This window comes from Protopterus annectens, chromosome 8.part0 (genome assembly GCF_019279795.1).
Source record: "Protopterus annectens isolate FY-2018-M chromosome 8.part0, PAN1.0, whole genome shotgun sequence".
In the NCBI taxonomy this organism is placed as follows: Eukaryota; Metazoa; Chordata; order Ceratodontiformes; family Protopteridae; genus Protopterus; species Protopterus annectens.
The window spans coordinates 1,380,103,599-1,380,127,751 of NC_056741.1; the positions used below are offsets into that span (position 1 = coordinate 1,380,103,599).

The 24,153-nt window shown below is 39.3% G+C and overlaps 1 protein-coding gene across 1 annotated transcript in view; it reads left to right on the forward strand.

Annotated features, from left to right (window-relative positions):
- LOC122809445 (palmitoyl-protein thioesterase ABHD10, mitochondrial-like) overlaps positions 1-24,153 on the forward strand; it is a 244,813-nt gene that overhangs the window by 92,064 nt on the left and 128,596 nt on the right. The window contains exon 2 of the mRNA XM_044080964.1: positions 14,823-15,012. Coding sequence (XP_043936899.1) covers positions 14,840-15,012 — 173 coding nt within the window. The 5' untranslated portion in view covers positions 14,823-14,839. The remainder of the gene's footprint in view (positions 1-14,822; positions 15,013-24,153) is intronic.

Here is a 24,153-nt window from a genome sequence, read left to right on the forward strand (position 1 = left end):
TTAAGCACAGACAAATGCTAAAGGGACAGCCTCCTCCTTTCCTGAATTCAAGGCTTTCACTGTCTGCAACAGTATGAAGAAATTTAGAGTCAATGTGAAAAATAGCACAGAGCCACAAAGGCAAAAAAAAAAATGTTCTGATGAAGTAATGGACTCAGGAATATTATGAGTAGAAGAAATGGTTAGGAAGTGTGGAATAAAACAAACATTGATAGGATAGATGTAATAAATCTAGAGCAGAGATGTCCAACATGTGACCCTAGGGCTGCAATCTGGCCCACCAAAGCATTTTATTTGGCCCTCCAGTATGTCCTATAACAAACTGTTTTGATTGTACAGATATAGGTTGGACATGGTAATGTGGCCCCCCAAACCTTGCCAGGTATGGTACATGGACCCAGAACTGTATGATGAGTGGCCCCTGAGCCAAAAAATGTTGGACACCCCTGGTCTAGATTGCATCCTGGAGTTTAGTTTTTTTCTGCAAGAAAATAGCAATAGTTAAAGTAAAGAAGCTTGAAGAGGACGTGCTGACAATGGAGATAGAGAGGTAGCATTTTGGCTGTAGATAGTGAGATATTGTGATGTTAATTATGATGATAAAATACACAGCATCACATTTAATATGAGCTAGACAACTGAATTTACAATCCATAGATGTATGCAGCATGTTGTGAAAAAGAAGGAATGGGACCCCTGGTGGATTGTAGAAGTTTGAGTAGACTTTTATGAAGGAAATGTTCTGAATTGGGCAGTTTTATCATTATTGGTTCATGCATTTTGTTTCATTGCTTACTGGAAAAATGTTCAAATCAATAAATTTAAAAGACGCTTTAACAAGTGTGTTGTATTATACAAGGAATATAATATAATAAAGTCAGGAAGATGTATCAAAGAACACATGTATGTTTCTTGTTTCGTGTGCAAGGGGCCTATGATTTGAAAACAGCCCAAAAGTAATCTTTATCCACCACTGGCCAGATGCATTTTCTTTGGATGTGGGTTTCAGTTTTGTTTCAATAAATGTGAGTTTCAAGGGTAGACAAGTTTTAATGTGAAGTCTACTTTCATTGGGAGACTGTATTGCTTTGTTTAGTCGATGTCTATTAGTGCTTGTGCTATAAAATGTAAAATAAAATCCAAATAATCATTGTAGAAGTAAAGCAGTATGCAGTACATAAGTGTTTATGGTAAATGAGGTGAAATAGCCAGGTAATAGGGCATTGGAATGGCTGCAGGGGGACTCTGGGGCCATATTTTGGTTGTCTGTTCATCAGTTTGTATTTGAAAGTTGGTATCCCATAATTCCATTAGAGTGGTTGGGGTTGCATAATTATGTATGCAAATTTTATGTTAATCAGCATACAGATTTGTACCTATTTTTCATGGGCGTTTGACTAGATTTTTGATGTTTCCAGGTTGAGAGTTATGGTTTTAACCTATGTAGAACACAGCCCGGAATGTTGTCTGGTCCCTCAGAGGCTGTGTTTTTAGCCTTGCAGGGGGCTTTTAAGACCTGCTCCTCAGAGATACTAGGCAGGGGACAGGTGTTTGTAATGCTTTTCAGTATATGTGACAGGGACAGAGAGTGAAGTTTTCACTGAACCTGTCAGCCAGCAGGTTTGCTATATCCACTGGTTCTATATATGTACTACCATTAACTACGAGTTCAGTGCAAATCTGGGTCTTATCTTTGAGGTTATGGATGTAACTAAAGAACTCCTTGTGGTTATCCTTAGTCAGGGAGGCTAATTTGGTTTTGTAGTTAGCTTTGGAGGACTTCACTAGAAGTCTTATTTTCTTGTTTAAGTTGAGGGGGGAGTGTTTCCAGTTTAGAGACCATTCCGTCCAGCTCTTAGACAGCAGTTTGTTTCTCCTATTGTATAGCCTATTAACTATTGAAAGACATGGTCATAGTTTCCATTCATAAGTGTGACTTGGATTTCTGCCCGGATTGCTTCAGACCAGTTTCCTAATTTAGCTGTAAAACTAATCTAACCGAAAGATGCACGGCCTCTTCTCCTAACTGATTATCTGGCCCCGTCCTTTATTTCTGTACATTTATCCGTCATTCATTTTCTTTTCTATTCTTCCATTTCAGAAACACAGTATGGCTTCAGCCTTGGATGACACATGGCTATGGCCTTAGAAATGGTCTTAGGCCCCATCTTCTACAGTCTGGTTAATGTTTGACAGTCTTCCTAGATCTTGGCAATGGTTTTGATAAAATTAAACACTGTACCCTTTCAAAATGCTTGTCCATTTTGGGAAGTGAATCTTTCTCCTGAACTGTTTCAAGACCAGCTTCTCAAATAGGACATAAAAAAAAAAAAAAAAAAAAGACGTGAAAATTTAGAAGCATTTCTGACGGTCAACTCACTGACAGAAGTTCAAGACTCAATAGCATGCATTCTAATGGTTTAGAAAAATAAGACGATCTAGGCAGACAATAAGTGAATTCCAAAATGTCATGTTGCAACTTTGAAGCAACATGAGGGTTATGCCTGCTATGTCTCTGCTGTTTATATTATATTAACTGCAACTCAGGAGAGCAGGAATAGTTCTGAGATATTGTAACCTAGACTTGGTATGTACGCCTATCATTTTCACTTGTAGTTCTGCTACTTAGGATTGTAGCTGCAGTTCTTGGGATTTCGATATGCACCGCTGCTATTGTCTCTTGTTTGTCATTTTTCAGGTAGTCAAGCATCACTTTCTTATGGATAGCATATAGTCCCTCTACAACATCACAATGTTCATCCAAAACCTGAATGATGCTGTCTTTTTGTGTTCTTCCCAAAGTACTAGGGAAGTCTGGGAATAACTTTAAAAGGGTCTTAAAAACTTGGAGGGTTGACTTATTAGGCATAGCTTAGCTCTGAACAATGACAAAACAGAAGTTCTATTTGTTATGAGAAATCTTTCTCTGAATTGCTCAAATATGCTAGCAATCACCAGCAATCAAGCTGTGTCATCTGAGGTTATGTAGTCATCCTCTAACCAGGGGTGGCTCATGGTGCTGGACTATTGGGTTGCAGCCCCCCACTTTCAGAGAGTAAAAAAACAAAAGATTTTACTTACATAGCACTAGCAGCAGATCACTAGTGAGAAAATGTGAGTACGACCATTTGTGGGACTTGGAGCTGTGTGCATGTGTCTGAATTCCAATTTAAAAAAAAAAAGGATGAAAACTTCTGTCTTGTGGCCGGCCTGGACTGTTTTGAAAACAGTCCTAATTAGAAAGTAGGCGGGCATCAAAGAAGATACCCATAAGTCATTGCAGTTTTAACCACAGGAATATTGCTGGAAAATGGACTGTTAGGGTCAGCAGCCTGTCATGTAATCTACGTATGTGACGCAGCTGCTGACATAAGTGTATAAAGAAGGGAAACCACTGAAGTTTTTTTTTTTTTTTTCAGAAATCTGTTTTATTTATTTCAGAGATAATTCACCAACAAATTTACAACAGTCCAATGTACAAAGTTGGTACATACAAACAAACAATACAACCATACTGGGCATAAGACCATATAGACAATTTACCAGCAAGGTTACAATAAATAAGGAAATGGCACATAAGCAACAGTACTGTTGATAGCTTTGCATTTAAAAAAATAGTAGCATGACTTGATATAAAGACTTTTGATCTTTAGTTAACCCACAACTATATACAATATTTACAAATTATATGATGAGAAATCTCGCAGAGCAGGGAGTTTACTGTTTTGTATGTTCTATACAGTTAATACTAAACTGCGGAAATTACACTGCTTATTATATTATGTATTCAGAGGACAGAAGGTTGTGATTACTATAAGCTAATGTCTGTAATATCTACCTTCCTTAAGAGTGTGGTCAATGAGAAAACCCCAGAACTTCTGGTAGTAGGAATGTTTTTTACTATTTCTTATCATTTTATGGGAGGTGATGTATTTGAGTGCCATGTTTCTGTATCCCCCCATGCTAATTTGGAGCTGTCTAACCAGTTTTGAGTGATATAAAGTTTCATTAACATGAAAAGAGTGATAAGAACGTAGACTTTCTGCTTGGGTATTCTGTCTGTGGTAATGTGAAGGATTGCAAACTCCCATGAAATAGTAGTTTTCCCATATCCCATTTTTTCTAGCCTGTCTCTTAATGAACCCCATAGATTTTGAGTAAATTTGCAATACCAAAGTATGTGAAGTAGGTCTGCATGCGTCTTTGGGCAGAAAGAACAGAAAGGGGAAGAGTTTGAGTTAAATTTGTTCAGTCTAATTGGTGTGAAATAAGCATTACTACTGATCATTGTGTATAGAGTAGACTTCTAGACTTAACTTTATTTTCTACAGCATGTGAAACTTGTTCCATAGTAATTTTATTGTTTATTCCATTCCAATATTTAGAGAATAGGGTACATGCTTGGTATTTTATTATTGCAATTAATTTGTATACAGTAGAAAGTATTTTCTTTTTATACAATAGACAGCTCAGAATCGTTAATGAAGTATTAACATCTGTTTGCATATCTTTGAGTATGTTTTTGAAAGTTGCAATGAGTTCCATGATTTGTCTAATGATGATGTATTTTTTGCTTAAGTTGAAGTTTTCCATGATTTCGTCAGTGGTTTTATTTTTAAGTTTGTAGAAGTCCCAAATTATGACATTTTTGATTAATGGATATTGGGCTAGATTTAACATCTTAGTCCCTATTGTTAAGTTAGGGTTTAAATGAATTGGTTGTAATGGCTTTGGAATATGTGAAAGGCTTAGAAATTCAAAAAGTTGCTGGGACATGAGAATTTTATGATTGAGTAAGTTATGTACTTTAAATTTTTTTAAGTTTGAAATGTCCATGAAGGGGAGGGCTTTGGGGTTAATTTGGTATTCTTTAATGTGATTGTGCCAAAATTTAACCTACAGTGGAAACCAATCATTGATCAGTGGGTTATATTCAGCAATCTGGATAATTCTGTTGGAACATATTAGTTTATAGTACAGTTCAAAATCCAGTAACCCCATGCTTCCTTTACTGGTTAGTTGTATTAATTTTGTATAACTAATTCTGGTTGTTTCTGGATACCAAATACATTTAGATAGGTCCTTATTTACTTTTTTGAAAAACGATTTACAAATTGTGATATTAGTGGCATTGAGCTGGTATAGAAGTTTCGGAAGAATATTAATTTTAACTATTGCAATTTTAGATAATAGTGGGAAATTCATGTTTTCCCATCTCTGCAGATCTAGCTTTATAGCTGTCCATTTTTTAGAAGGTTATTTTGCATATTTGATTTATGATTCTGCTCAAAGTCTACCCCTAAGTATTTAAGTGAGTAGCTTGTGTTAATAGAAGTGTGTGCGAAGAATAAGCTATATTATTACCCAGGGGGTTAAGTAGGAGTATGAAGGATTTAGAGGTGTTGATTTCATAACCTGACACTTTAGAAAAATTCTCAATAGCATTTAGGATTTTGTTTATGTCCGTATTTGGTAGCTGAAAGTATATGTTAATGTCATCTACGTATGCTGTTAAGGTTAGGTTATTATGCAGAATCTCTGGAATATGGTGGAATGTTCTTTGTTTTATATATAGAAATAAGGTTTCAATATAGAGGTTAAAGAGATAGGGTGATAGGGGACAGACTTGTCTAGTACCATTAATTATTTTTGTTGGGTAAGACTGTGTCTTGTTCAAGAAAAGTGTCATGGTGGAGGACTTGTAAAGCATTTTAATTAGTTCAATGAATTCTTCAGGGATATTGTAATATGACAGTGTTAAGTATAGAAAATCTAAGTTTACTCTATCAAATGCTTTAGTTGCATCCAAGGTGAGAGCATATCTGGGGTGTTTATCTTTCCTCAGTAGTTGAATGGCTGCATCTAGAGTGAGAGTATTGTCCCGTGTTTGTCTGCCCATCATGATGCTGGATTGTATTGTTTTGAGTCTGTTGGCCAAAATTGTAGTCAGAATTTTAATATCTATATTTATAACAGCAATTGGCCTGTAGTTCATGGGGTTCTTATTATCAGAACTAGTTAGAGTTATTAAGGTAGATGTCAGTAAAGCCCCTTTTAGTAATAAAATTATATAATTTTAGGAGAATGGGTGAGAGTTTGGATGCAAAGGTTTTGTAAAAATTAAAGGTGAACCCATCAGGCCCAGGAGAGTTATTTAACTTTAATTTCTTAATTACATTTGTAATTTCTTCAGTTGAGAGGGGTGCTTTTAGCAGGTCAGCTTGATGATTTTCAATTGTTGGAAATTTTATATTGTTAAGAAAACTTTTACAGTGCTCTACTGAGGTTTGTTTCTGGGGTCCATATAGTTTTATATACATTTCTACAATGATATCCATTATTTCCTGATTTGTATTTGTTGTTTTGTTGTTATATGTTATTTCGGTTATACTGGGACCTGATTGGTGTGCATTTATTAGTTTTGCTAATAATTTGGATATTTTTTGTGTCAGGTCTACATATCTAGTGAGAAGTTTCATTTCTGTAAAAGAATAGTTTTGACTATGCACCATATATAAATCGTTTTGTAATTTCAGCAGATTATTTAGGAAACCACTGAAGTTCCCTTCCTGCACTTTAAGTGCACTCTGCAGTTATCGGACCAAGAGGGAGATTTATTTTTTTGGATAAGGTGAGTGAAAAAATGCTTGCACTTAATTATGAACTGACTGACTTGATAATTATTATTATTATTATCAGTCAGTCAGTTAACCCAGCCACTGGGAATGCACAAGCCAGTGCATTTCTTTGTGCCGGTCCCAAGCCTGGATAAATGGGGAGGGTTGCGTCAGGAAGGGCATCCGGCGTAAAACTTCTGCCAAAAATTACTGATGCGGAGAACTTTTCATAATTGCATACCGGATCGGTCAGGGCCCGGGTTAACAACGACCGCCACCAGTACTGTTAGCCAACAGGGTGCTGGTGGAATTTGGGCTACTGTTGGCCGAAGGAGAAGAAGAGGGTGAAGGCATGCCCGAAGGCAGGAAGATAGGAGGAGGGTTAGGAGTGTAGCAGTGAGGGTAGGAACTTTGAATGTTGGCAGTGTGACTGGTATAGGAAGAGAGCTAGCTGATATGATGGAGAGAAGGAAGGTTGATATATTGTGCGTGCAAGAGACCAGATGGAAGGGAAGTAAGGCCAGGTGTTTAGGAAATGGGTTCAAATTGTTTTATCATGGTGTGGATGGCAGGAGAAATGGGGTAGGGGTTATACTAAAGGAACAATATGCCAAGAGTGTTTTAGACATGAAGAGAGTGTCTGACAGAGTGATGTTTATGAAGCTCGAAATTGATGGTGTAGTGATGAATGTTGTTAGTGCATATGCTCCACAAGTTGGGTGTGCGATGGATGAGAAAGAGAAATTTTGGAGTGAGTTGGATGAAGTTGTGGTGAGTGTACCCAAGGGTGAGAGACTAGTGATTGGAGCAGACTTTAATGGGCATGTTGGTGAAGTGAACAGAGGGGATGAGGAAGTGATGGGTAGGTATGGTGTTAAGGAGAGGAATGCAGAAGGTCAGATGATTGTGGATTTTGCGAAAAGGATGGACATGGCTGTGGTGAATACGTATTTTAAGAAGCGGGAGGAGCATAGGGTGACGTACAAGAGTGGAGGAAGATGCTCACAGGTGGATTATATCCTATGTAGGAGGGCCAGTCTGAAGGAGATTGGAGAACGTAAAGTGGTGGCAGGGGAAAGTGTAGTTAAGCAGCATAGAATGGTGGTATGTAGAATGACGTTGGTGATCAAGAAGAGGAGGAGGAGTGTGAAAGCTGTGCCAAGGATTAAATGGTGGAAGTTAAAAAAGGATGATTGTGAAGTGGAGTTTAGGGAAGAGTTAAGACAGGCACTGGGAGGCAGTGGAGAGTTACCGAATAGCTGGGTAACTACAGCAGAACTAGTAAGGGTGACTGCTAGAAAGGTGCTTGGTGTGACATCTGGACAGAGGAAGGAGGACAAGGAGACCTGGTGATGGAATGAGGAAGTACAGGAGAGTATACAGAGGAAGAGGCTGGCAAAGAAGAAGTGGGATTGTCAAAGAGATGAAGAAAGTAGACATGAATATAAGGAGATGAGGCGCATGGCAAAGAGAGAGGTGGTGAAAGCTAAGGATAAGGCATATGGAGAGTTGTATGAGAGATTGGACACTAAAGAGGGAGAAAAGGACCTGTACCGATTAGCTAGACAGAGGGACAGAGCTGGGAAAGATGTGCAGCAAGTAAGGGTGATAAAGGATAGTGAGGGAAAGGTACTCACAAGAGAGGAGAGTGTATTGAGTAGATGGAAAGAGTATTTTGAGAGGCTGATGAATGAAGAGAATGAGAGAGAGAAGGTTGGATGATGTGGGGATAGTGAATCAGGAAGTGAAACAGATTAGCAAGGAGGAAGTAAGGGCAGCTATGAAGAGGATGTAGAATGGAAAGGCTGTTGGCCCAGATGACATACCAATGGAAGCATGGAGGTGCTTAGGAGAAATGGCAGTGGAATTTCTAACTAGATTGTTTAATGAAATTTTGGAAAGTCAGAGGATGCCTGAGGAGTGGAGAAAAAGTGTTTTGGTACCTATCTTTAAGAATAAGGGTGATGTGCAGAGCTGTAGTAAATACAGAGGGATAAAACTGATTAGTCACAGCTTGAAGTTATGGGAAAGAGTAGTGGAAGCAAGGTTAAGAAGGGAGGTGATGATTAGTGATCAGCAGTATGGTTTCATGCCAGGAAAGAGCACTACAGATGCAATGTTTGCTCTGAGAGTGTTGTTGGAGAAATACAGAGAAGGTCAGAAGGAGTTGCATTGTGTCTTTGTAGACTTGGAGAAAGCATATGACAGGGTGCCTAGAGAAGAGTTGTGGTATTGTATGAGGAAGTCGGGAGTGGCAGAGAAGTATGTAAGAGTGGTACAGGATATGTATGAGGGTAGTGTGACAGTGGTGAGGACTGCAGTGGGAGTGACAGATCCATTTAAGGTGGAGGTGGGATTACATCAAGGATCAGCTCTGAGTCCTTTCTTATTTGCAGTGGTGATGGACAGGTTGACAGATGAGATCAGACAGGAGGCCCCGTGGACTATGATGTTTGCAGATGACATTGTGATCTGTAGTGAGAGTAGGAATCAGGTTGAGGAGACTCTGGAGAGGTGGAGATATGCTCTAGAGAGAAGAGGAATGAAGGTCAGCAGGGCTAATACAGAATATATGTGTGTAAATGAGAGAGAGGGTAGAGAAATGGTGAGGATGCAGGGAGTAGAGTTGGTAAAGGTGGATGAGTTTAAGTACTTGGGATCAACAGTTCAGAGTAATGGTGAATGTGGAAGAGAGGTGAAGAAGAGAGTACAGGCAGGGTGGAATGGGTGGAGAAGAGTGTCAGGAGGGATTTGTGACAGACGGGTACCAGTAAGAGTGAAAGGGAAGGCCTACAAGAGGGTAGTGAGACCAGCTATGTTATATGGGTTGGAGACAGTGGCATTGACAAAAAGGCAGGAGTCAGAGCTGGATGTGGCAGAGTTAAAGATGTTAAGATTTGCACTCGGTATGACTAGGATGGATAGGATTAGGAATCAGTATATTAGAGGGTCAGCTCATGTTGGACAGTTTGGAGACAAAGCAAAAGAGACGAGATTGCATTGGTTTGGACATGTGTTGAGGAGGGATGATGGGTATATTGGGAAAAAGATGCTAAGGATGGAGCTGCCGGGTAAAAGGAATAGAGGAATGCCTAAGATAAGGTTTATGGACATGGTGAGAGAGGACATGCAGGCGGTTGGTGTGACAGAGCAAGATGCAGAGGATAGGAAGAAATGGAAAGAGATGATCCACTGTGGCGACCCCTAACTGGAAAAGCCGAAAGAGAATGATGATTATCAGTCAGTCAGTTGAAACTTATGTATTTTTTTTTCCTGGCAGGGTCAACCAGATACTAGTAGGTTGGCAGTGTGTTTGGGGGGTTGGGTACTTTTATTAATATAATATCACAGCAGGGTAACCAGATGCTACGGAGGCAGTATGTTTTGGGGCTGTTGATGATTTTTTTTAATATAATAGCCTGGCAGGGTTAACGAGATACTAAGGAGTTAGTGTGTTTTGGAGACTGTTTGTGGATATTTTTTTTAATATAATATCCTGGCAGGGTTAACCAGATACTAACAAGACAGTGTGTTTTGGGGGGTGTTGATGTTCTTTTTTAAATATAATATCCTGGCAGGCTGAAGCAGATAGTAAGATAGCAGTGTGTTTTGGGGGCTGTTGATTAATTTTATTAATATAATATCCTGGCAGTGTGAACCAGAGACTGTGGATATTTTTTTATATAATATCCTGGCAGGGTTAATTAGATAGTAAGGACTAGGAGCAATGTGTTTTAGGGGCTGTTGTTGATTTTTTTAATAATAATATCCTGAAAGGGTTAACCAGGTACTAAGGAGGCAGTGTGCTTTGGAGGCTGCTTGACTGTGGATGTCTTTTTTTCTAATAAAATATCCTGGCAGGGGTCAAACAGAGACTAGATACACAGTGTGTTTTGGGAGCTGCCTGTGGATGAATTTTTTTTAACCTAATCTTTTTGCAGGGTAAGTCAAGGTTGATTAGGATGGTGTGTGGATGTTTTGTTTTTGAAAATCTAGCCTTGCGTGAATAAAGTGTGTATGAGTGAAATGAAGTAAGATTACCTGCAATGCTACACTCTATTCTTTATAAAACTTCCTTCTGTCCATCTCTGTCTTCCTTAGTCTCCATCTATATCACATCCCGGACCCTCCGTACTTCTAACCAACATTTACTTGATGTCTACCACCCAAAAAGGTCAGTAGGCAAACTACTCTACAAACACTCCCTTGCCCATGCTTGGAACAAACTTCCCCTTGTTCAATCTCCCACACCTCACACTTTAAAAATGAACTAAAAGCTTATTTTCTCAATTCCAGGACCTGCCCTTGCCATGACCCCACCTAGTCTTCCTTCCCATTATGTACCCTCAAAGGTTCTATACTTAGTACCTCATTACACCTCTCTCTCCAAAGTGTCTACTATGCATCTGCATAATTTTATACAAACAAAAAATGTTTATTGTTGACCTATTGAACTATATCAATGTAAAATTATGTTACTAAGCTTCTTTTTAATGCAACTTTAACTTTATGCATGTAACCCAACATATGTGAATCTTTTTGCTATAACTGCTATTATATCCATATTGTTTAAAATTGTACTTGTTTAAAAATGTACTACTGGAGTTTTTTTCCTCGGGTCTCCACTGAAAATGGGCCACATGCCCAGTTGGACAAACCCGGTTAACAAATGTCCATAAATAAATAAATAAGTTCTTGATTATGTAACGGGAAAGAAATACAGTAATTGTCTTCTCTTTTCATTATTTTAAACCTTGTACAGTCAAAGCAGATACTGTGGGTAGACAGTCAGGCTGGAGGCTATGCCTAGTATGTGTGAATGAAATGATCCCTCACTGTTGGACTTCTGACTTGCTTTGCAAGAGTAACGTGAATTTGAGTGAAGTAAGATCGACCACCAGTTCTGAGCTTTGAGTATTGTTTATGTAAAAAAAAATACATATATTAATAACAGTGTTGTCTTTTATCCATTTATGTCTTTTAACCTTGCAAGATCAAATCTTTATTTATTTATTTATTGACATTGGTTTGTCCAACTGGGCTTGTGCCCGATTTTCAGTGGAGACCCGAGGAAAAAAGTTCCAGTAGTACATTTTTAAACAAGTACAATTTTAAACAATATTGATATAATAGGGTGAGACGGTTGGCATAATGCTTAAGTTGTTTACCTTGCAGACAGAAGGTGCAGGGTTTGATTCTCACATGGGGTAATTGGCTAGGCTTAAAATGGCCCACAAGGCAGTAAGCCTAGTACTAGTCTATGAACGTAATAAATAGATACTGTGGGTGGGAGTGGGAAATAGGAACTGGGGTATGTATGAATGAAGCAACTGGCCCTGCTGTTTACTTTTGTTGTAATTCCGGCTTTGCAAGACTGTAATAGTTGTCTGCACATTCAGATGAATGTAATCTAATTATCAAATGTATGAGTCATTCTTAATATATGTTATTTCATATCTGTTCACGTATATACTGAATGTCTGTTTAAAAATGTGTGTAATATGTTGGAGTTCTCCTCGGGCATATGCAAGTATGTTAATTTAATCCTGGCAGGGTCAAGGACATTACTTTTGTTCGGTAATGGGGGGGGGGGGTGCTGTTTGTGAATGAAATGAGTTGACTGGCCCTGCTGTTTACTGTTGTAATTCTGGCTTTGCAAGATTAATGTGTATTTTGGTAAAGTCAATTGTCATACAAGCCTGTGTCAGTGTCTTTCAGAACCACTGGCACATTAGGCATTAGAGTGACCTTGAATCGTGAATAATAAATTAAGATAGTACAGTGGGATTTCCAAATCTCCTTACTTTTCACTTTGCAAAATACAGATTACCTGATACAGTACAAAATATGTTTATTTTATCACGTGTACTTGTAATAGTTTCATGCAGTCAAGACCAACCCCCCTTTTTTACTGTTTAGAGATATTTAGGTTTTATGCTGTTATAGCATAACCTAAACACCTCATTAGCTTTGAAATGTGATTTAGTCTAGTATTTGGTAGACTATTCAGCACGTGCAGTTATTTTATGTAAAACGGTAAGCATGATCAGTGTTGAACCCACTGTATCATAACTCCACCCCATGAAGTTAACCCCAACCCTTTCTAGTTGGCCCCACCTACACCGGTGACTCCTGCACCCCCCCCCCCCCTTTGATTTGAAGTAATCAGCTGCCACTACCTCTCACACATCTTGGTTGCCACATTCAAGATAAACAAACAGTTGGGTTTGCTGTGTAGACTGAAGATCTGTGTTGCTAATGACAACAAACTCATAACTGTCAGGCTCAACAGTGTTATTGTTTCAACACATAGCAGATTTGCCTTTGATGCCAAAATATCAGAACACTGTAGTTTCTGTTCCCACACCAGGTGATTGGATTCATTTTCTAGTACTGACACTTTAATGCACCTTAAGTGGGTGGTGCATTAGTAAAATGTTCTATTTCAGATGATATATTAAACCGAGGTCTCATCTACATTAACCTGGGATAATTCATGTGCATGTAAATGATCACAGGGCACTTATCAAAAAGAGTAGGGGGACTTTATTAAACACAAAAAAATAATAATAATACAAATATTTACTAGGTAAAATATAAAAGACTACGTTTACATGCATTTATCTGGTGTTCTGCCCCAATTTTCTGGTCTTCCATAAAATAAGCCATGCTAAATGAGACTAAACTAGATAGACAGACTGACAGATAAATAGACAGACAGATAAAATCTGTTACTATTTTCACAGTGGCATTATCCTCTTCTTCCTCAAACCAGTGTTTTAAAAAACTGAGACTGTGGATAGCTACATAGCCTTGGGTGCAACCAGGTGAAACACCTCCAGTTGTCTGTCTCTGTTTATCTATTTAACATCAGTTACATGGGTAAGTGCACGGCTTCATGGACATTTTTTAGCCCTGATCTGGGTCACAGGATATAGACTAAGCAATCCCATCATATGGATCTCCGTAGCCAGGCTCTGTCCAATCAACCTGCAGTAGCATCTTAGATGTCTCCTGCACCGACTACAAATGGAATGATCTTCTACTCCATGACTCTGGAACTGCCTTCTGTAGAGAACCAGGAACCAGACATTCCCTTAGAAAATTCAGAGTGCTTCTAAAGTTTCACTTGTGCACTCAGGCTCCCCATTTTGGCTATATAATCACATGACTCTACCACTCCCTTAGAGTAGAAGACACTACTATGCAAGTCCCCACTGTGTATTTTTGCAATATAATCATGTGAGACCAGCCTGTTTACTCCTTCTGTGTCTGGTAGATCTGAATAAGTCATATGATTCCAAAAGTGTTCTTTTCCTATAGTTACTTCTTCCTTTTACTTCTTCCTTTTTTCTCTTCCTTCTCCTCTTCTCTATCTGTATTTCCCCATCTTTTTAAAACCCTTCCCTCCCTCACCCTGACATTCTCCTCACCCATGTTGTGACTGTCAGCATCCTCTTTACCCCATTCCCTTTTCCTCATTTTATTAACCTGCTCTTTCCACTTCTCCACCCCCCCCCAAGTCCTGTTGAAATGTCACTGTTTAACTTTGCCATATAATGATTTCATTTACTGACACGTGTGGTGCTCTGACAAAAGGCACAGATGATGTGCATGGAATTTAGATGGTTCTTTTTGTAAGCAATTGCTAATACACTGCTGTGTTGACAGTAATGAGGATATAATAATTCGCACTGGCTACTTGTGTACTAATATATATGCAGTATTAATAATGCAAAGCTTTTCTTTCTGCACTTCTTGTGAAAAAGGGTGTGATGGACTTACCCAGCAATCAAAATCTAATGAATAAAAATTGGAAGTGTGCATGTGTGCGTGTGAGTGTATGTTTGTATGAGTGACTGGTGGAAGTATGACATATGGGTAATGTAAATCGTATTTCTGATGAAATACCAAGTAGCAGATAAGAGATACTCAAGTCCTCCAGCATGAAACAATCTTCTTACTTGTGTTTGTTGAGTGGCTTTGTAGGTATGCAGGAGTACAGCAGTTCTTAAGTGAATGAATATGTCAATTAATTCTGAAAGCAGGAGATACTGGATTCCCAGATTAATTATAGGGACACTACTGGTCAGGAATACAGTCTGTAAACATTAAGCCAGCAAGTAAACATATTTCTGTGTACTTATGTCTGATGCTTGCTACAGTGCTGTTTGATAAGTGTCTTTCTCCTACTTTAATTTGTAGGTGTTTTTTAACTTGCCATGGCCTGTACTCAGTTCCTGTCAAGAATACAGCGACCACGTTTGGCGTATCATCAAACCCCAGGCAGGAGCCCTGGGGTAGTCTTCCTCCCTGGATTCATGTCAAACATGAATGGAAAGAAGGCCTTGGGCCTTGAAGAGCTCTGCCAGTTTTTGGGACAAGCATATGTGAGGTAAGGAATCAGGGATGAAATTCCTTTATATATTAGCAGATGATGCTGGCAAATGAAACACAAAGGAATGCAAAATACCATGTTAAGCCCAGCTTTGTAACATAGAGGGATACAGCCCTGACTATGACCCAGATAACACAAGTTCAGTTAGCGGTTAGGCACTGGAAGAGCTAGGCATGGGAGGGTGGGGTGAGCAGCTTACTCTAGCACTCCCATCCTGGGGATTTGGTAGATTGGTCAATCTTAGCCCATGCAGGTGGTGGCCCCATGGAGACAGGGTTTGGATATGTGTGTGTGTTTCACACATTGTTTTTCATATTAAGGCATGGCACCCAGTACTTGGGAGACTAAATAATAGACTAACAAAGAAAGTCTTCTTATACAGAAAATGGGGTTGCTCTTAGTTTATATGGTTAAATATACCTGTGTGTGGCATTACCAAGTTACTGGGAATGTGTTTCTTTAAGAAATTAATGACATTTTTAGTCATATGGCAGTTTTCTTGTCTTCTTATTTTTGTTACTGTTAGCTGCAGTAAAGTATCACAATAAGGTATTCTGCCTGCGTCATATATCATCATCATCATCATCACCCCCCCTTTTCATTTTTTCTAAATGGGGTCAGGGTGTCACGTCAAGTGTCACCATCTCTCTCAGTTTAATGCCACTGTCCTACCATCTTCAACAGCCATGCCTGACTGTTGCAGATCTTCCCTCACACAATCCACCCATCTATTTGCTGAATGCCATCTTTTCTTCTTTCCTTCTTCCTGTATATCATAAATCTTCTTCATCAGATTGTCTTCCTGCCCATGTCCTCAAACCATCATAATCTGCTCTCTTTGACGTTCTCTGCAACTGGAACTACTTGGGCTTCTGCTCTGATGTCTTCATTTCTTTGTCTGTCATACAGTGTGCATCTTACCACCAGTCTCAGGCACTTTATTTCCCCCACCCCTAGTTTTCTAAACTGCTTTGTCTTAACAGCTCAGTTTTCTTTAACATATAGCAGTGTTGGTCACACCTTACTTTTCAGTTTCTTTGGCATTCTTCTGTCACATACTGACCTTGACAGTCTGCGCCAGATGGCTGTAGCCACCCCTGATTCTAGCTTTGACCTCTTCATTCAACCATCCCTCCCACATACCTGAAGCTGTTTACCTGTTCCACTATTTTCCCTTAAATCTCAGTTCTCATCTTCTTCTGATTTTCCCCCATTTGCTGCCATTCCATCCACCCACAACCCCTTTTTCCCATTTTCAACATGGGGTCAGGATGTCATTTAAACAGTGACAATCCTCTAGAGTCAAGGTTCACACTGCCAGATGGCTAGCCGTGCCTCAGTTGTTCTTCCATACCACACACACACTCACATACATACTCACAACTATGGCCAATTTAGAGCACCCAATCTACCTACTGCATATCTTTGGAATGTGGGAGGAAACATAAGCACATGAAGAAAACCCATAAGGACATGCAGATTCTGCAAAGAATGCACCTCATCTGAGAATTGAACTGGGGAACCTCTTGCAGTAAGGCAACAATGCTATCCACTGTACCACTGTGTAGCCCTTTTGCTGCCGTTACAACTGTCTTATCTGTACTCTGTTTCATCCCGTATGCCTACAGCTTTTCATTCTAATCCCTTCTTGTTCAGAGACTGTCTGTAATGCCAAATTGTCTGCATACAGCAACTTTGTTGATCTGTCCCCTCAACCTGTTTGCTAATATAGTCCGTCACTGGTATGAACAGAAGTGGGTTCAGAGCTGAATCCTGATGCACACCTACTCCCACTTGGAACCCTTCTGTGAGTCCAAACGTTAGTGTTAGTGGGTCCTTGCATATAGACCAAACTAATTCTACCAGTGTTTCTGCCACTTGAAACCATCGTAGGACTGCCCAAATCTGCTGTTTTGGGACCTTCTTCTATGCTTTCTCCAAGTCTCAAATCAGCTTTCTTGAGACCTTCTTATATGCTTTTGCCAAGTCAATGAATGCCCAGTTGGACTCTTTCCTCATCTCTAGCTTCTTCCCAACTATCTCTCTCACTGCAAACACTGGGTCAGTTGTGCTCCATCCTGATCTGAATCTGAATTGCTCATGTCCAGTCTTATTTCCTACTACTCTGCCCATTTATTTATCAATCATGCTGTCCAGAAATTGCATACAGTGTGACAGGAGTTTGATACAGCTATACTGCCCATTTATTTATCAATCATGCTGTCCAGAAATTGCATACAGTGTGACAGGAGTTTGATACAGCTATACTGCCCACAGTTGTGTGTGTCCCCTTTGTTCTTACACACTGGCACTAGAATGTTTTTACTCTGGTAATCTGGGTACACCTTTCTCTCTGTACTGCTGTGAGTACCCTCTGGGTCATTTCTCTGCAAAATCACCCAAAATCTTCATCCCATCTGTAGTGACCTCATCTCAGCCTTCTACTTTCCCTGATTTTATTTTCTTTTGTAATGTTTTTACTTCTAGAGTGGGCTCATCTTGCTCCTCCTCCTTCACCATAGGCTGTGCCTGGGGCAGTACAGCTTCTGTGGGGCTTTCTTCATTCAGAAGCTGCTGGAAGTACTCCTTCTATTTGCTTTTCATGTGTGAACTGGTAAACATGTTGTTGCTGGCATCCCTTATGAATTGTCTTTATTTTTCTGTCTTTGCCTTGCATCCTGATAAGAGTTTCTTTGTGTCATCTGCTGAACCACTTTCCAGAAGCTCACACAGTGCCTCTGATGCCTTTTCTTTGTTATTCCAACTGCTCTCTTACCACTTTGTTAGCCAACAAGTATTCCTTCTTAGCCTAGTCTTTTTCTACCTTCCACTTTTTCTGCACTCCAGCTTTCGTTGACGACTTCCTGGACTTATGCATTCCACCACCAGCTTTCCTCGTGCACATTATTTCCATACGTGGCTCAGCCAGATATTTGTTCTAAGGTCCTCACACATGCTGTTTTGAGGTGCTGCCATTCTTCTTCAGTTACAGCTATTTCCCTGTGGTGCTAGAGTTCTGAGTATTTCTTTGAACTATTCTGCTTTTTCTCCAGTCAACATCCAGGATGTCAACCTAATCTCTGTTGATCTTAGTCTTTTCTGACCACTGTTTGCAGCTGATTGTGGCAACCAGTGGTTAATGCTGTGGGCAAACTGTTCACTCAAGATGACTTTGCAATTACTGATTCTGCCCTAGTGCCCTTTCCATACTAAGAGGAAGTCTATCTGAGTTGCACATTGACCACTTTTGCAAGTGATCGTGTGATTGTCTCTCCTGCTGAACCATGTGCAGGCCACCATTAAGCCATTTGCCAGACAGACGTCTAGAAGGGCCTCTCTTTTTATTCCACTTCCTAAAGACTTCCTGTCAGTAAACCTATACTGAGGTGTAGCAATTCTTAGTTCATGTTTGGCAGATTGATTGATTTTATGTCCAGCTTTTGCTTGACAGAGCTATCCCAGGTAACCCAAGCTGGGCAACTGGACACCAGCTAGCCAGTAGTTTATTGACCCAGGGCTGTTGTGGGTACATGATGGTCAGTATAGGTGTATAGACCCCTCCCACTGTTGTCATGGATCGCTGGTATAGGCTGAAGTAGATCAGGTCTTCAACCACCCTATCACCATCAAATACCCATGCCGATTTTGGCGATATTAGTCAACATGACCAAATTACCTAAAGCGAACTTTACATTGTCAAGTGGCTACCCTTACACAGCACACAGCCTGTGATTCATATTCTGTCTAGAGGATACTGTGCACCACAGTTTATACCCAAAGAGGTTGGTCTATTCAACTCTTTCTCCAATAGGCACTATCTAGACTCTGTGCTGCTGCAGCCCGAAACTCCATTCTTGGGTGAGATTGCTTTGGAGAGGTGGAAAGAACCCCACGGAAACACAAACTCCACACAGGCATTGGCTGGAGGTCAGGACTGAACCTTGTACCTTGTGCATGAGAGGCAAAGACCTTAACCATTATGCTATCTGCCTGGGTCCTACATATTGAGCTTAAAAGAATATGCTGGAATAAGCAGTAGTGTTGTTTGAAAAACCTAAACAAATTTGTCTCTGACCGGGTCATTAAGGGAAGACAGTGAACAGGTTCTGTGGATGTGGCCTTTGTAATATTTCCTGACATATCTAACACATTCTCACACAAATTATTAATTTGTAATGTAGACAGACAAGGTGCATTTTCCAGATGTCTTAGGTTAAAAAACTCAATGGACAACAGCACAAAGAGAAAAAAAATAGAATCCACAGTGGAGAAAGGGGAAGTCAAAATTGGTGCACTGCAGGGTTAATTTCTGGAATGTGTCCACTTCAGTATCTATATAAGCAGCATTATTTACTTGATTACTTACTTAATTTATTTATTTAATATTTATTAATTATTTAAGTAAACTGGCTGAAAGCAGAAACATTTCAATCATACAGGCAAAGTAAATATACACTTGTAGTAGCCAATTCAACGGGGTGCTATTTTTTCCAAATGTCTGAGGAAACAGTAATACCTGCCAAAAGACCACTCAGGCATGATGTGAACAGAACATGCAAACTCTATTCTGACAGTGACTGAAGGTCAGGACTAAACCCAGGATGCAGGGATGTAAGGAAGAAGTCTTGAACATTGAGCTTCTGATAGTAAAGGGAACAAAGGCAGGTCTTCTTGTAAATAATACATAATATCTTCAACAGAGTTCATCCGGAAGCTGGAGAGAATAGGATGAGAATGGATTCCTTAAGCTGCAGCATTAGAGCAGCAGTGAAATGTAAGACAGTTTGGATTTGTTACAAAGAGGGCAAAATAAAGTGCCTATGCTCCTATGCAAGAAATAGCTACCAGAACTCTACGTAATGGGTAGTAAAATAGTAAAGATGGTGCAAAAGAAATCATAGGACCCCCAGAGTCTACATAACAAGGCATGTGGTGAGAAATGGGAATACAGAAAGATAAACTGTTTAACTTTAATAGCAGTCTGAATACACGTTGAGTACTCATACCTCCATACTGGATAAACCCAAAAATAGGAGGAGCAAAGGCCCCAAATTAGAGAGAGTAATGTTTAAATATTGCTCTTATCAACTTAGTAAGTTGCTAGAATAGCAGATTTTGCATTAGAATACATTTTCTGAAGGATATTAAGTTTGAAACCCAAATGTTGGTCATTATTTAATAACTGCAAGCCTTAGTGATTTACCAGAAAAATCACACATTTTATATAAGGAACAAAACAAAAATATGAAACAAAAATCTGGACTTTCTACAAAATTCTGCACACCTGAGAGGTGTGTGAGTAGTTTAAATGGTTGTTATCAAATTCTAACAGCAACATTGCATTAACAAAAGTTATTCTTAATTCAGAAGGAAATTCATACACCTACAGCTTAGCCAAATGCCTATATATCTTATTGGATATAAAGGTAATATAAAAACAAAATAACAAATAATCCAAAATCGATTTTCAGAGCCTTTCTGTGTTACAGTGATTTATTTCAGAAATGCTATTGAAGGAACAGATGGAGAAGAAAAGTTAAGGATTATGTTTTACCTGAAATGGCACTAAGTTTGCGCTGGTGAGAGATGAGTTGGACTCTGATCTATAGTGTTGGAGAAAAACATTGAGAATTCCAAGGACTGTAAGAAAATCAAATCAGTTAACACTTATGGCAATAAATTCAGACTTTTCACTGTAAGGTCTGATTGTAAAACTAAAACTCAAATACTTTGACCACGTAATGCAAAGACAGGATTCACTAGAGAAGACAATGATGCTAGGAAACATCAAAGGCAAAAGAAGAAGGGCAACAGAGGCTATGGTGGATAAAATGCATTACTGAAATAATGAACACAGATTTGCAGGAACTTAAAGAAGCAGATCTAGACAGGCAGGCCTGGCATGCTGAATTCCTTGAGAGGTCATAAACTTATTTATCTATATACCTATTTATTTATCCTTTGTTGACCAGGTTAGTCTCACTTCACTAGTAGCCTATTTTCAAGGGACACCAGAGGTTACACTACTAGGGGAATTTGGCCACGGCATCAGGGAATTTCCCCTGCACTTTTCAGTAGGTGCAGTGGGATTTTTCACATCCACCTGAGATACCACCAACTGGAGCAGATGGGGCCTCAGTTTAATGTCTCATCCGAAGGACAGCACACTCAGGAGTAGAGCACCCCTTATGCTGCACTGCAATGTCAGTCTACCTGATGTGGGAATAGAACCCACAGATTTCTACACCAAAGGTGAGTGTGCTACCTGTTGCACAACTGACACTGATTCATAAAAAGAGTCAGAGTCAACTAAAAGACTAAATAAACAGCAAAAAAGACTAATGAACCATGAAAACCCCCTACAATTTGCTCCTGCAAGAACTGGTTCCTGGACCTCCATAATACAGAATCATGTCATCCATCTGAAAGACTAGTGTGGAGGTTTCAAAATTCATAGGTGCAACTGATGTAGAAAAAGCATAGGATATAACATAGGAGATGAGGGGATTCTAAGAAAACAGTGTCTTAAAATAAGTATTACGTGTTCGGATTTGTAAGGTGAAACAAAAATAAGAAGCACATATTTATTTTATTTTTATTAATTTTATTGTTGTTTGTTAACCAGGTTGGTCCAACTGAGCCAATGGCCCATTTTCAGTGGAGACCCGAGGAGAAATCCTCCAATTACAAATTACAGTCATAGAAAAAGAATTTACATTCTTACAAAAAGGAAAATTACATCTAAAAAAATACAGCAATAGAGCAGCACATAACTGAACAGCATTTTGATCACCTATGTTTCAATAAATGTCATCAGGAGCTTTGTGTGGTAAGCCATCTGAAAAGTGTTGCTAAACAATTTTGAATCACTGTATGTCTGGCTTTTTGCTACAAGTACTGGTTTATACGCACATCAGCAAGTATGCCAGTAACCTGCACTGGTGCCAGGAAAGGGTCTGCCCTAACTGGTTCTGCTTGTACTTTCCGTTTGTCAAAGCTTTTCTTTTGCTGCAGTCATTTGCAGTTTGTTTACATGATATTTTACTTCTGTGAAAATACATGTAGGATGATAGTGAAGCCAATATTTCGCATGCCATACAGTTGCCTGTTTGTTTTTGTTAAAGTTTATCTTTGTCAGAGATTGTAGGATTAAATGCTCTTTTTTTGTTTGCATATATATTAAGAAATTTTTGAATTACAGACTGAAAAAAATCAAAATATGCAGATGAATTAAATCGATTAGTTGTTTCTGTTCTCTAGAAAGCTAATCTCAGATTTTATATAATTAAAGAGTGCACCAATTTCTTCCTATGGTGTTATAGGTCAGGATGTGTTTGACAAAAAAATATTACACATCCTCTGATCACAGTGTACATTTGAATATTCTAAGGTGTGTTCTCAGTGTTGTAATATTAAACTTGTTCCAAGATTATGAATTATCTATTGTTTTACCTCCTCTTATGGTATGATTGCAAATTAAGGTGTGATGCAATTATGGCAGACAAATTAGTAAACTGGCACGATGACTCAAGTAGCTAGTTCAGGTGGGTGTTTAATTTAGTGTAAATATCCAGAAGTAGGGAAACAAAATGAGAACTTGAATCAGATACAAGACCCTACGAAGTATAAGAATGTAATATATTCTAAGTTTGCTTGCTGTCTACAAAGTCCATGTTGGAGAGGAAAACAATCAAACCCTAAACAGGAAGGGAAACTACTGGTACCACTTACTGAAGTCACTCTACAAAGTGGCAGCTGTCATTTAATTTTTCTCAACAGCCCATTACCATGGTGGTTACAGACTTAACAAACACAGGGCTCAACTGATAACAGTGGACTTCCTGCTTTAGATGATTTGTTATGAGAGTATTATATGGATATGAGAGGAAACATATAAATGAAAAGTATGGTGTTCTATGCCTTCAGGTCACACCTTATACCGCTCAACTCTTAGCTCAAGAAAGTCTGGACAAAGCCTGACAATGGTGAAACAAAGGCCCAAAAATAGGGACAGATTTTAAAAATATTGCTCTTATAAACTTAGAAAGTAGCTTGAATAAAAGGGTTTGTGCTAAAATGCATTTTATTTCTTTCCTCAGGTCATCCCAGTGATTTGTCAGAAAGCCATAAATTTTATGAGGAACAAACCAAAATTTTGAGGCAAAAATCTGGACATTCTGCAAAAATGTGGACAGTTGAGAGGTATGACTTTGTTACCTTTCCTTCACAAACATTGCACAAATTGCTATACATTTAAGAAGGTATATCACATCCCACCACTCAATACAAAGTACAGTTGTGTACACTTACCATAAATGTAGATGTTCAAGTGTATTCACTGTTGCAGTCATCACCTGTGGGTTATCCCTGCTGTGGTAGCCCTCAGTTGGCCCGAATACCAAAGTCAATGTATTATTGTGCCGGCTGCCGTCATCTGTAGTTTGACATCAGGTCATCAGAGCTATAATGCAAGGCAGATGACGGTATTACATCAGTTTTTCTTGCCCTAATCCATCAGAAGCACAAGGGAAAAGAGAGAAGTGGTCCTGCTAGCTAAAGGCCACCTTAGGAAGCTTGTGTCCCCCTAGGGTAACATGTTGAATGGGGAATGGAGAGAGAGAAACCAAGACTGCAATAGTGAATACACTAGAACATCTACATTTATGGTAAGTGTACACAACTGTACTATGTTCTTCATGTTTCACTGTTCCCAAAGCTGAGGAAAAGGGTGGAAGGATAGGTTGAGTCCTAGATATGGGTCAGGAGGCCCTGCAGAATTGCAGAGGCAAACCCTGCCCTAGACTTAGAAAAGAGAGGTAGGTGGTAATGCTTTGTAAAGGTATGGATAGAGGTCCAGGTGGCCGCTTCCAAGATGTCTCTGATAGGTACTCCTCTGAGGAAGGCAGTGGAAGTGGAGGCTGCCCTAGTGGAGTGGGTATGGATAGACTCAGGGATGGGTTTCCCATGTAGTCTGTAGCAAAAATGGATGTGTGAAATCCATTTGGAAATGGTTTGTTTGGAGATGAGCTTCCCCTCTGCCCCTGAGGCAAAGCTTACAAGAAGCTGGTCTGTTTTTCTGAATGGCTTAGTATGGTCCAGATGGTATCTGAGTTGTCTGTGTCTGTGCACATCTAGTGA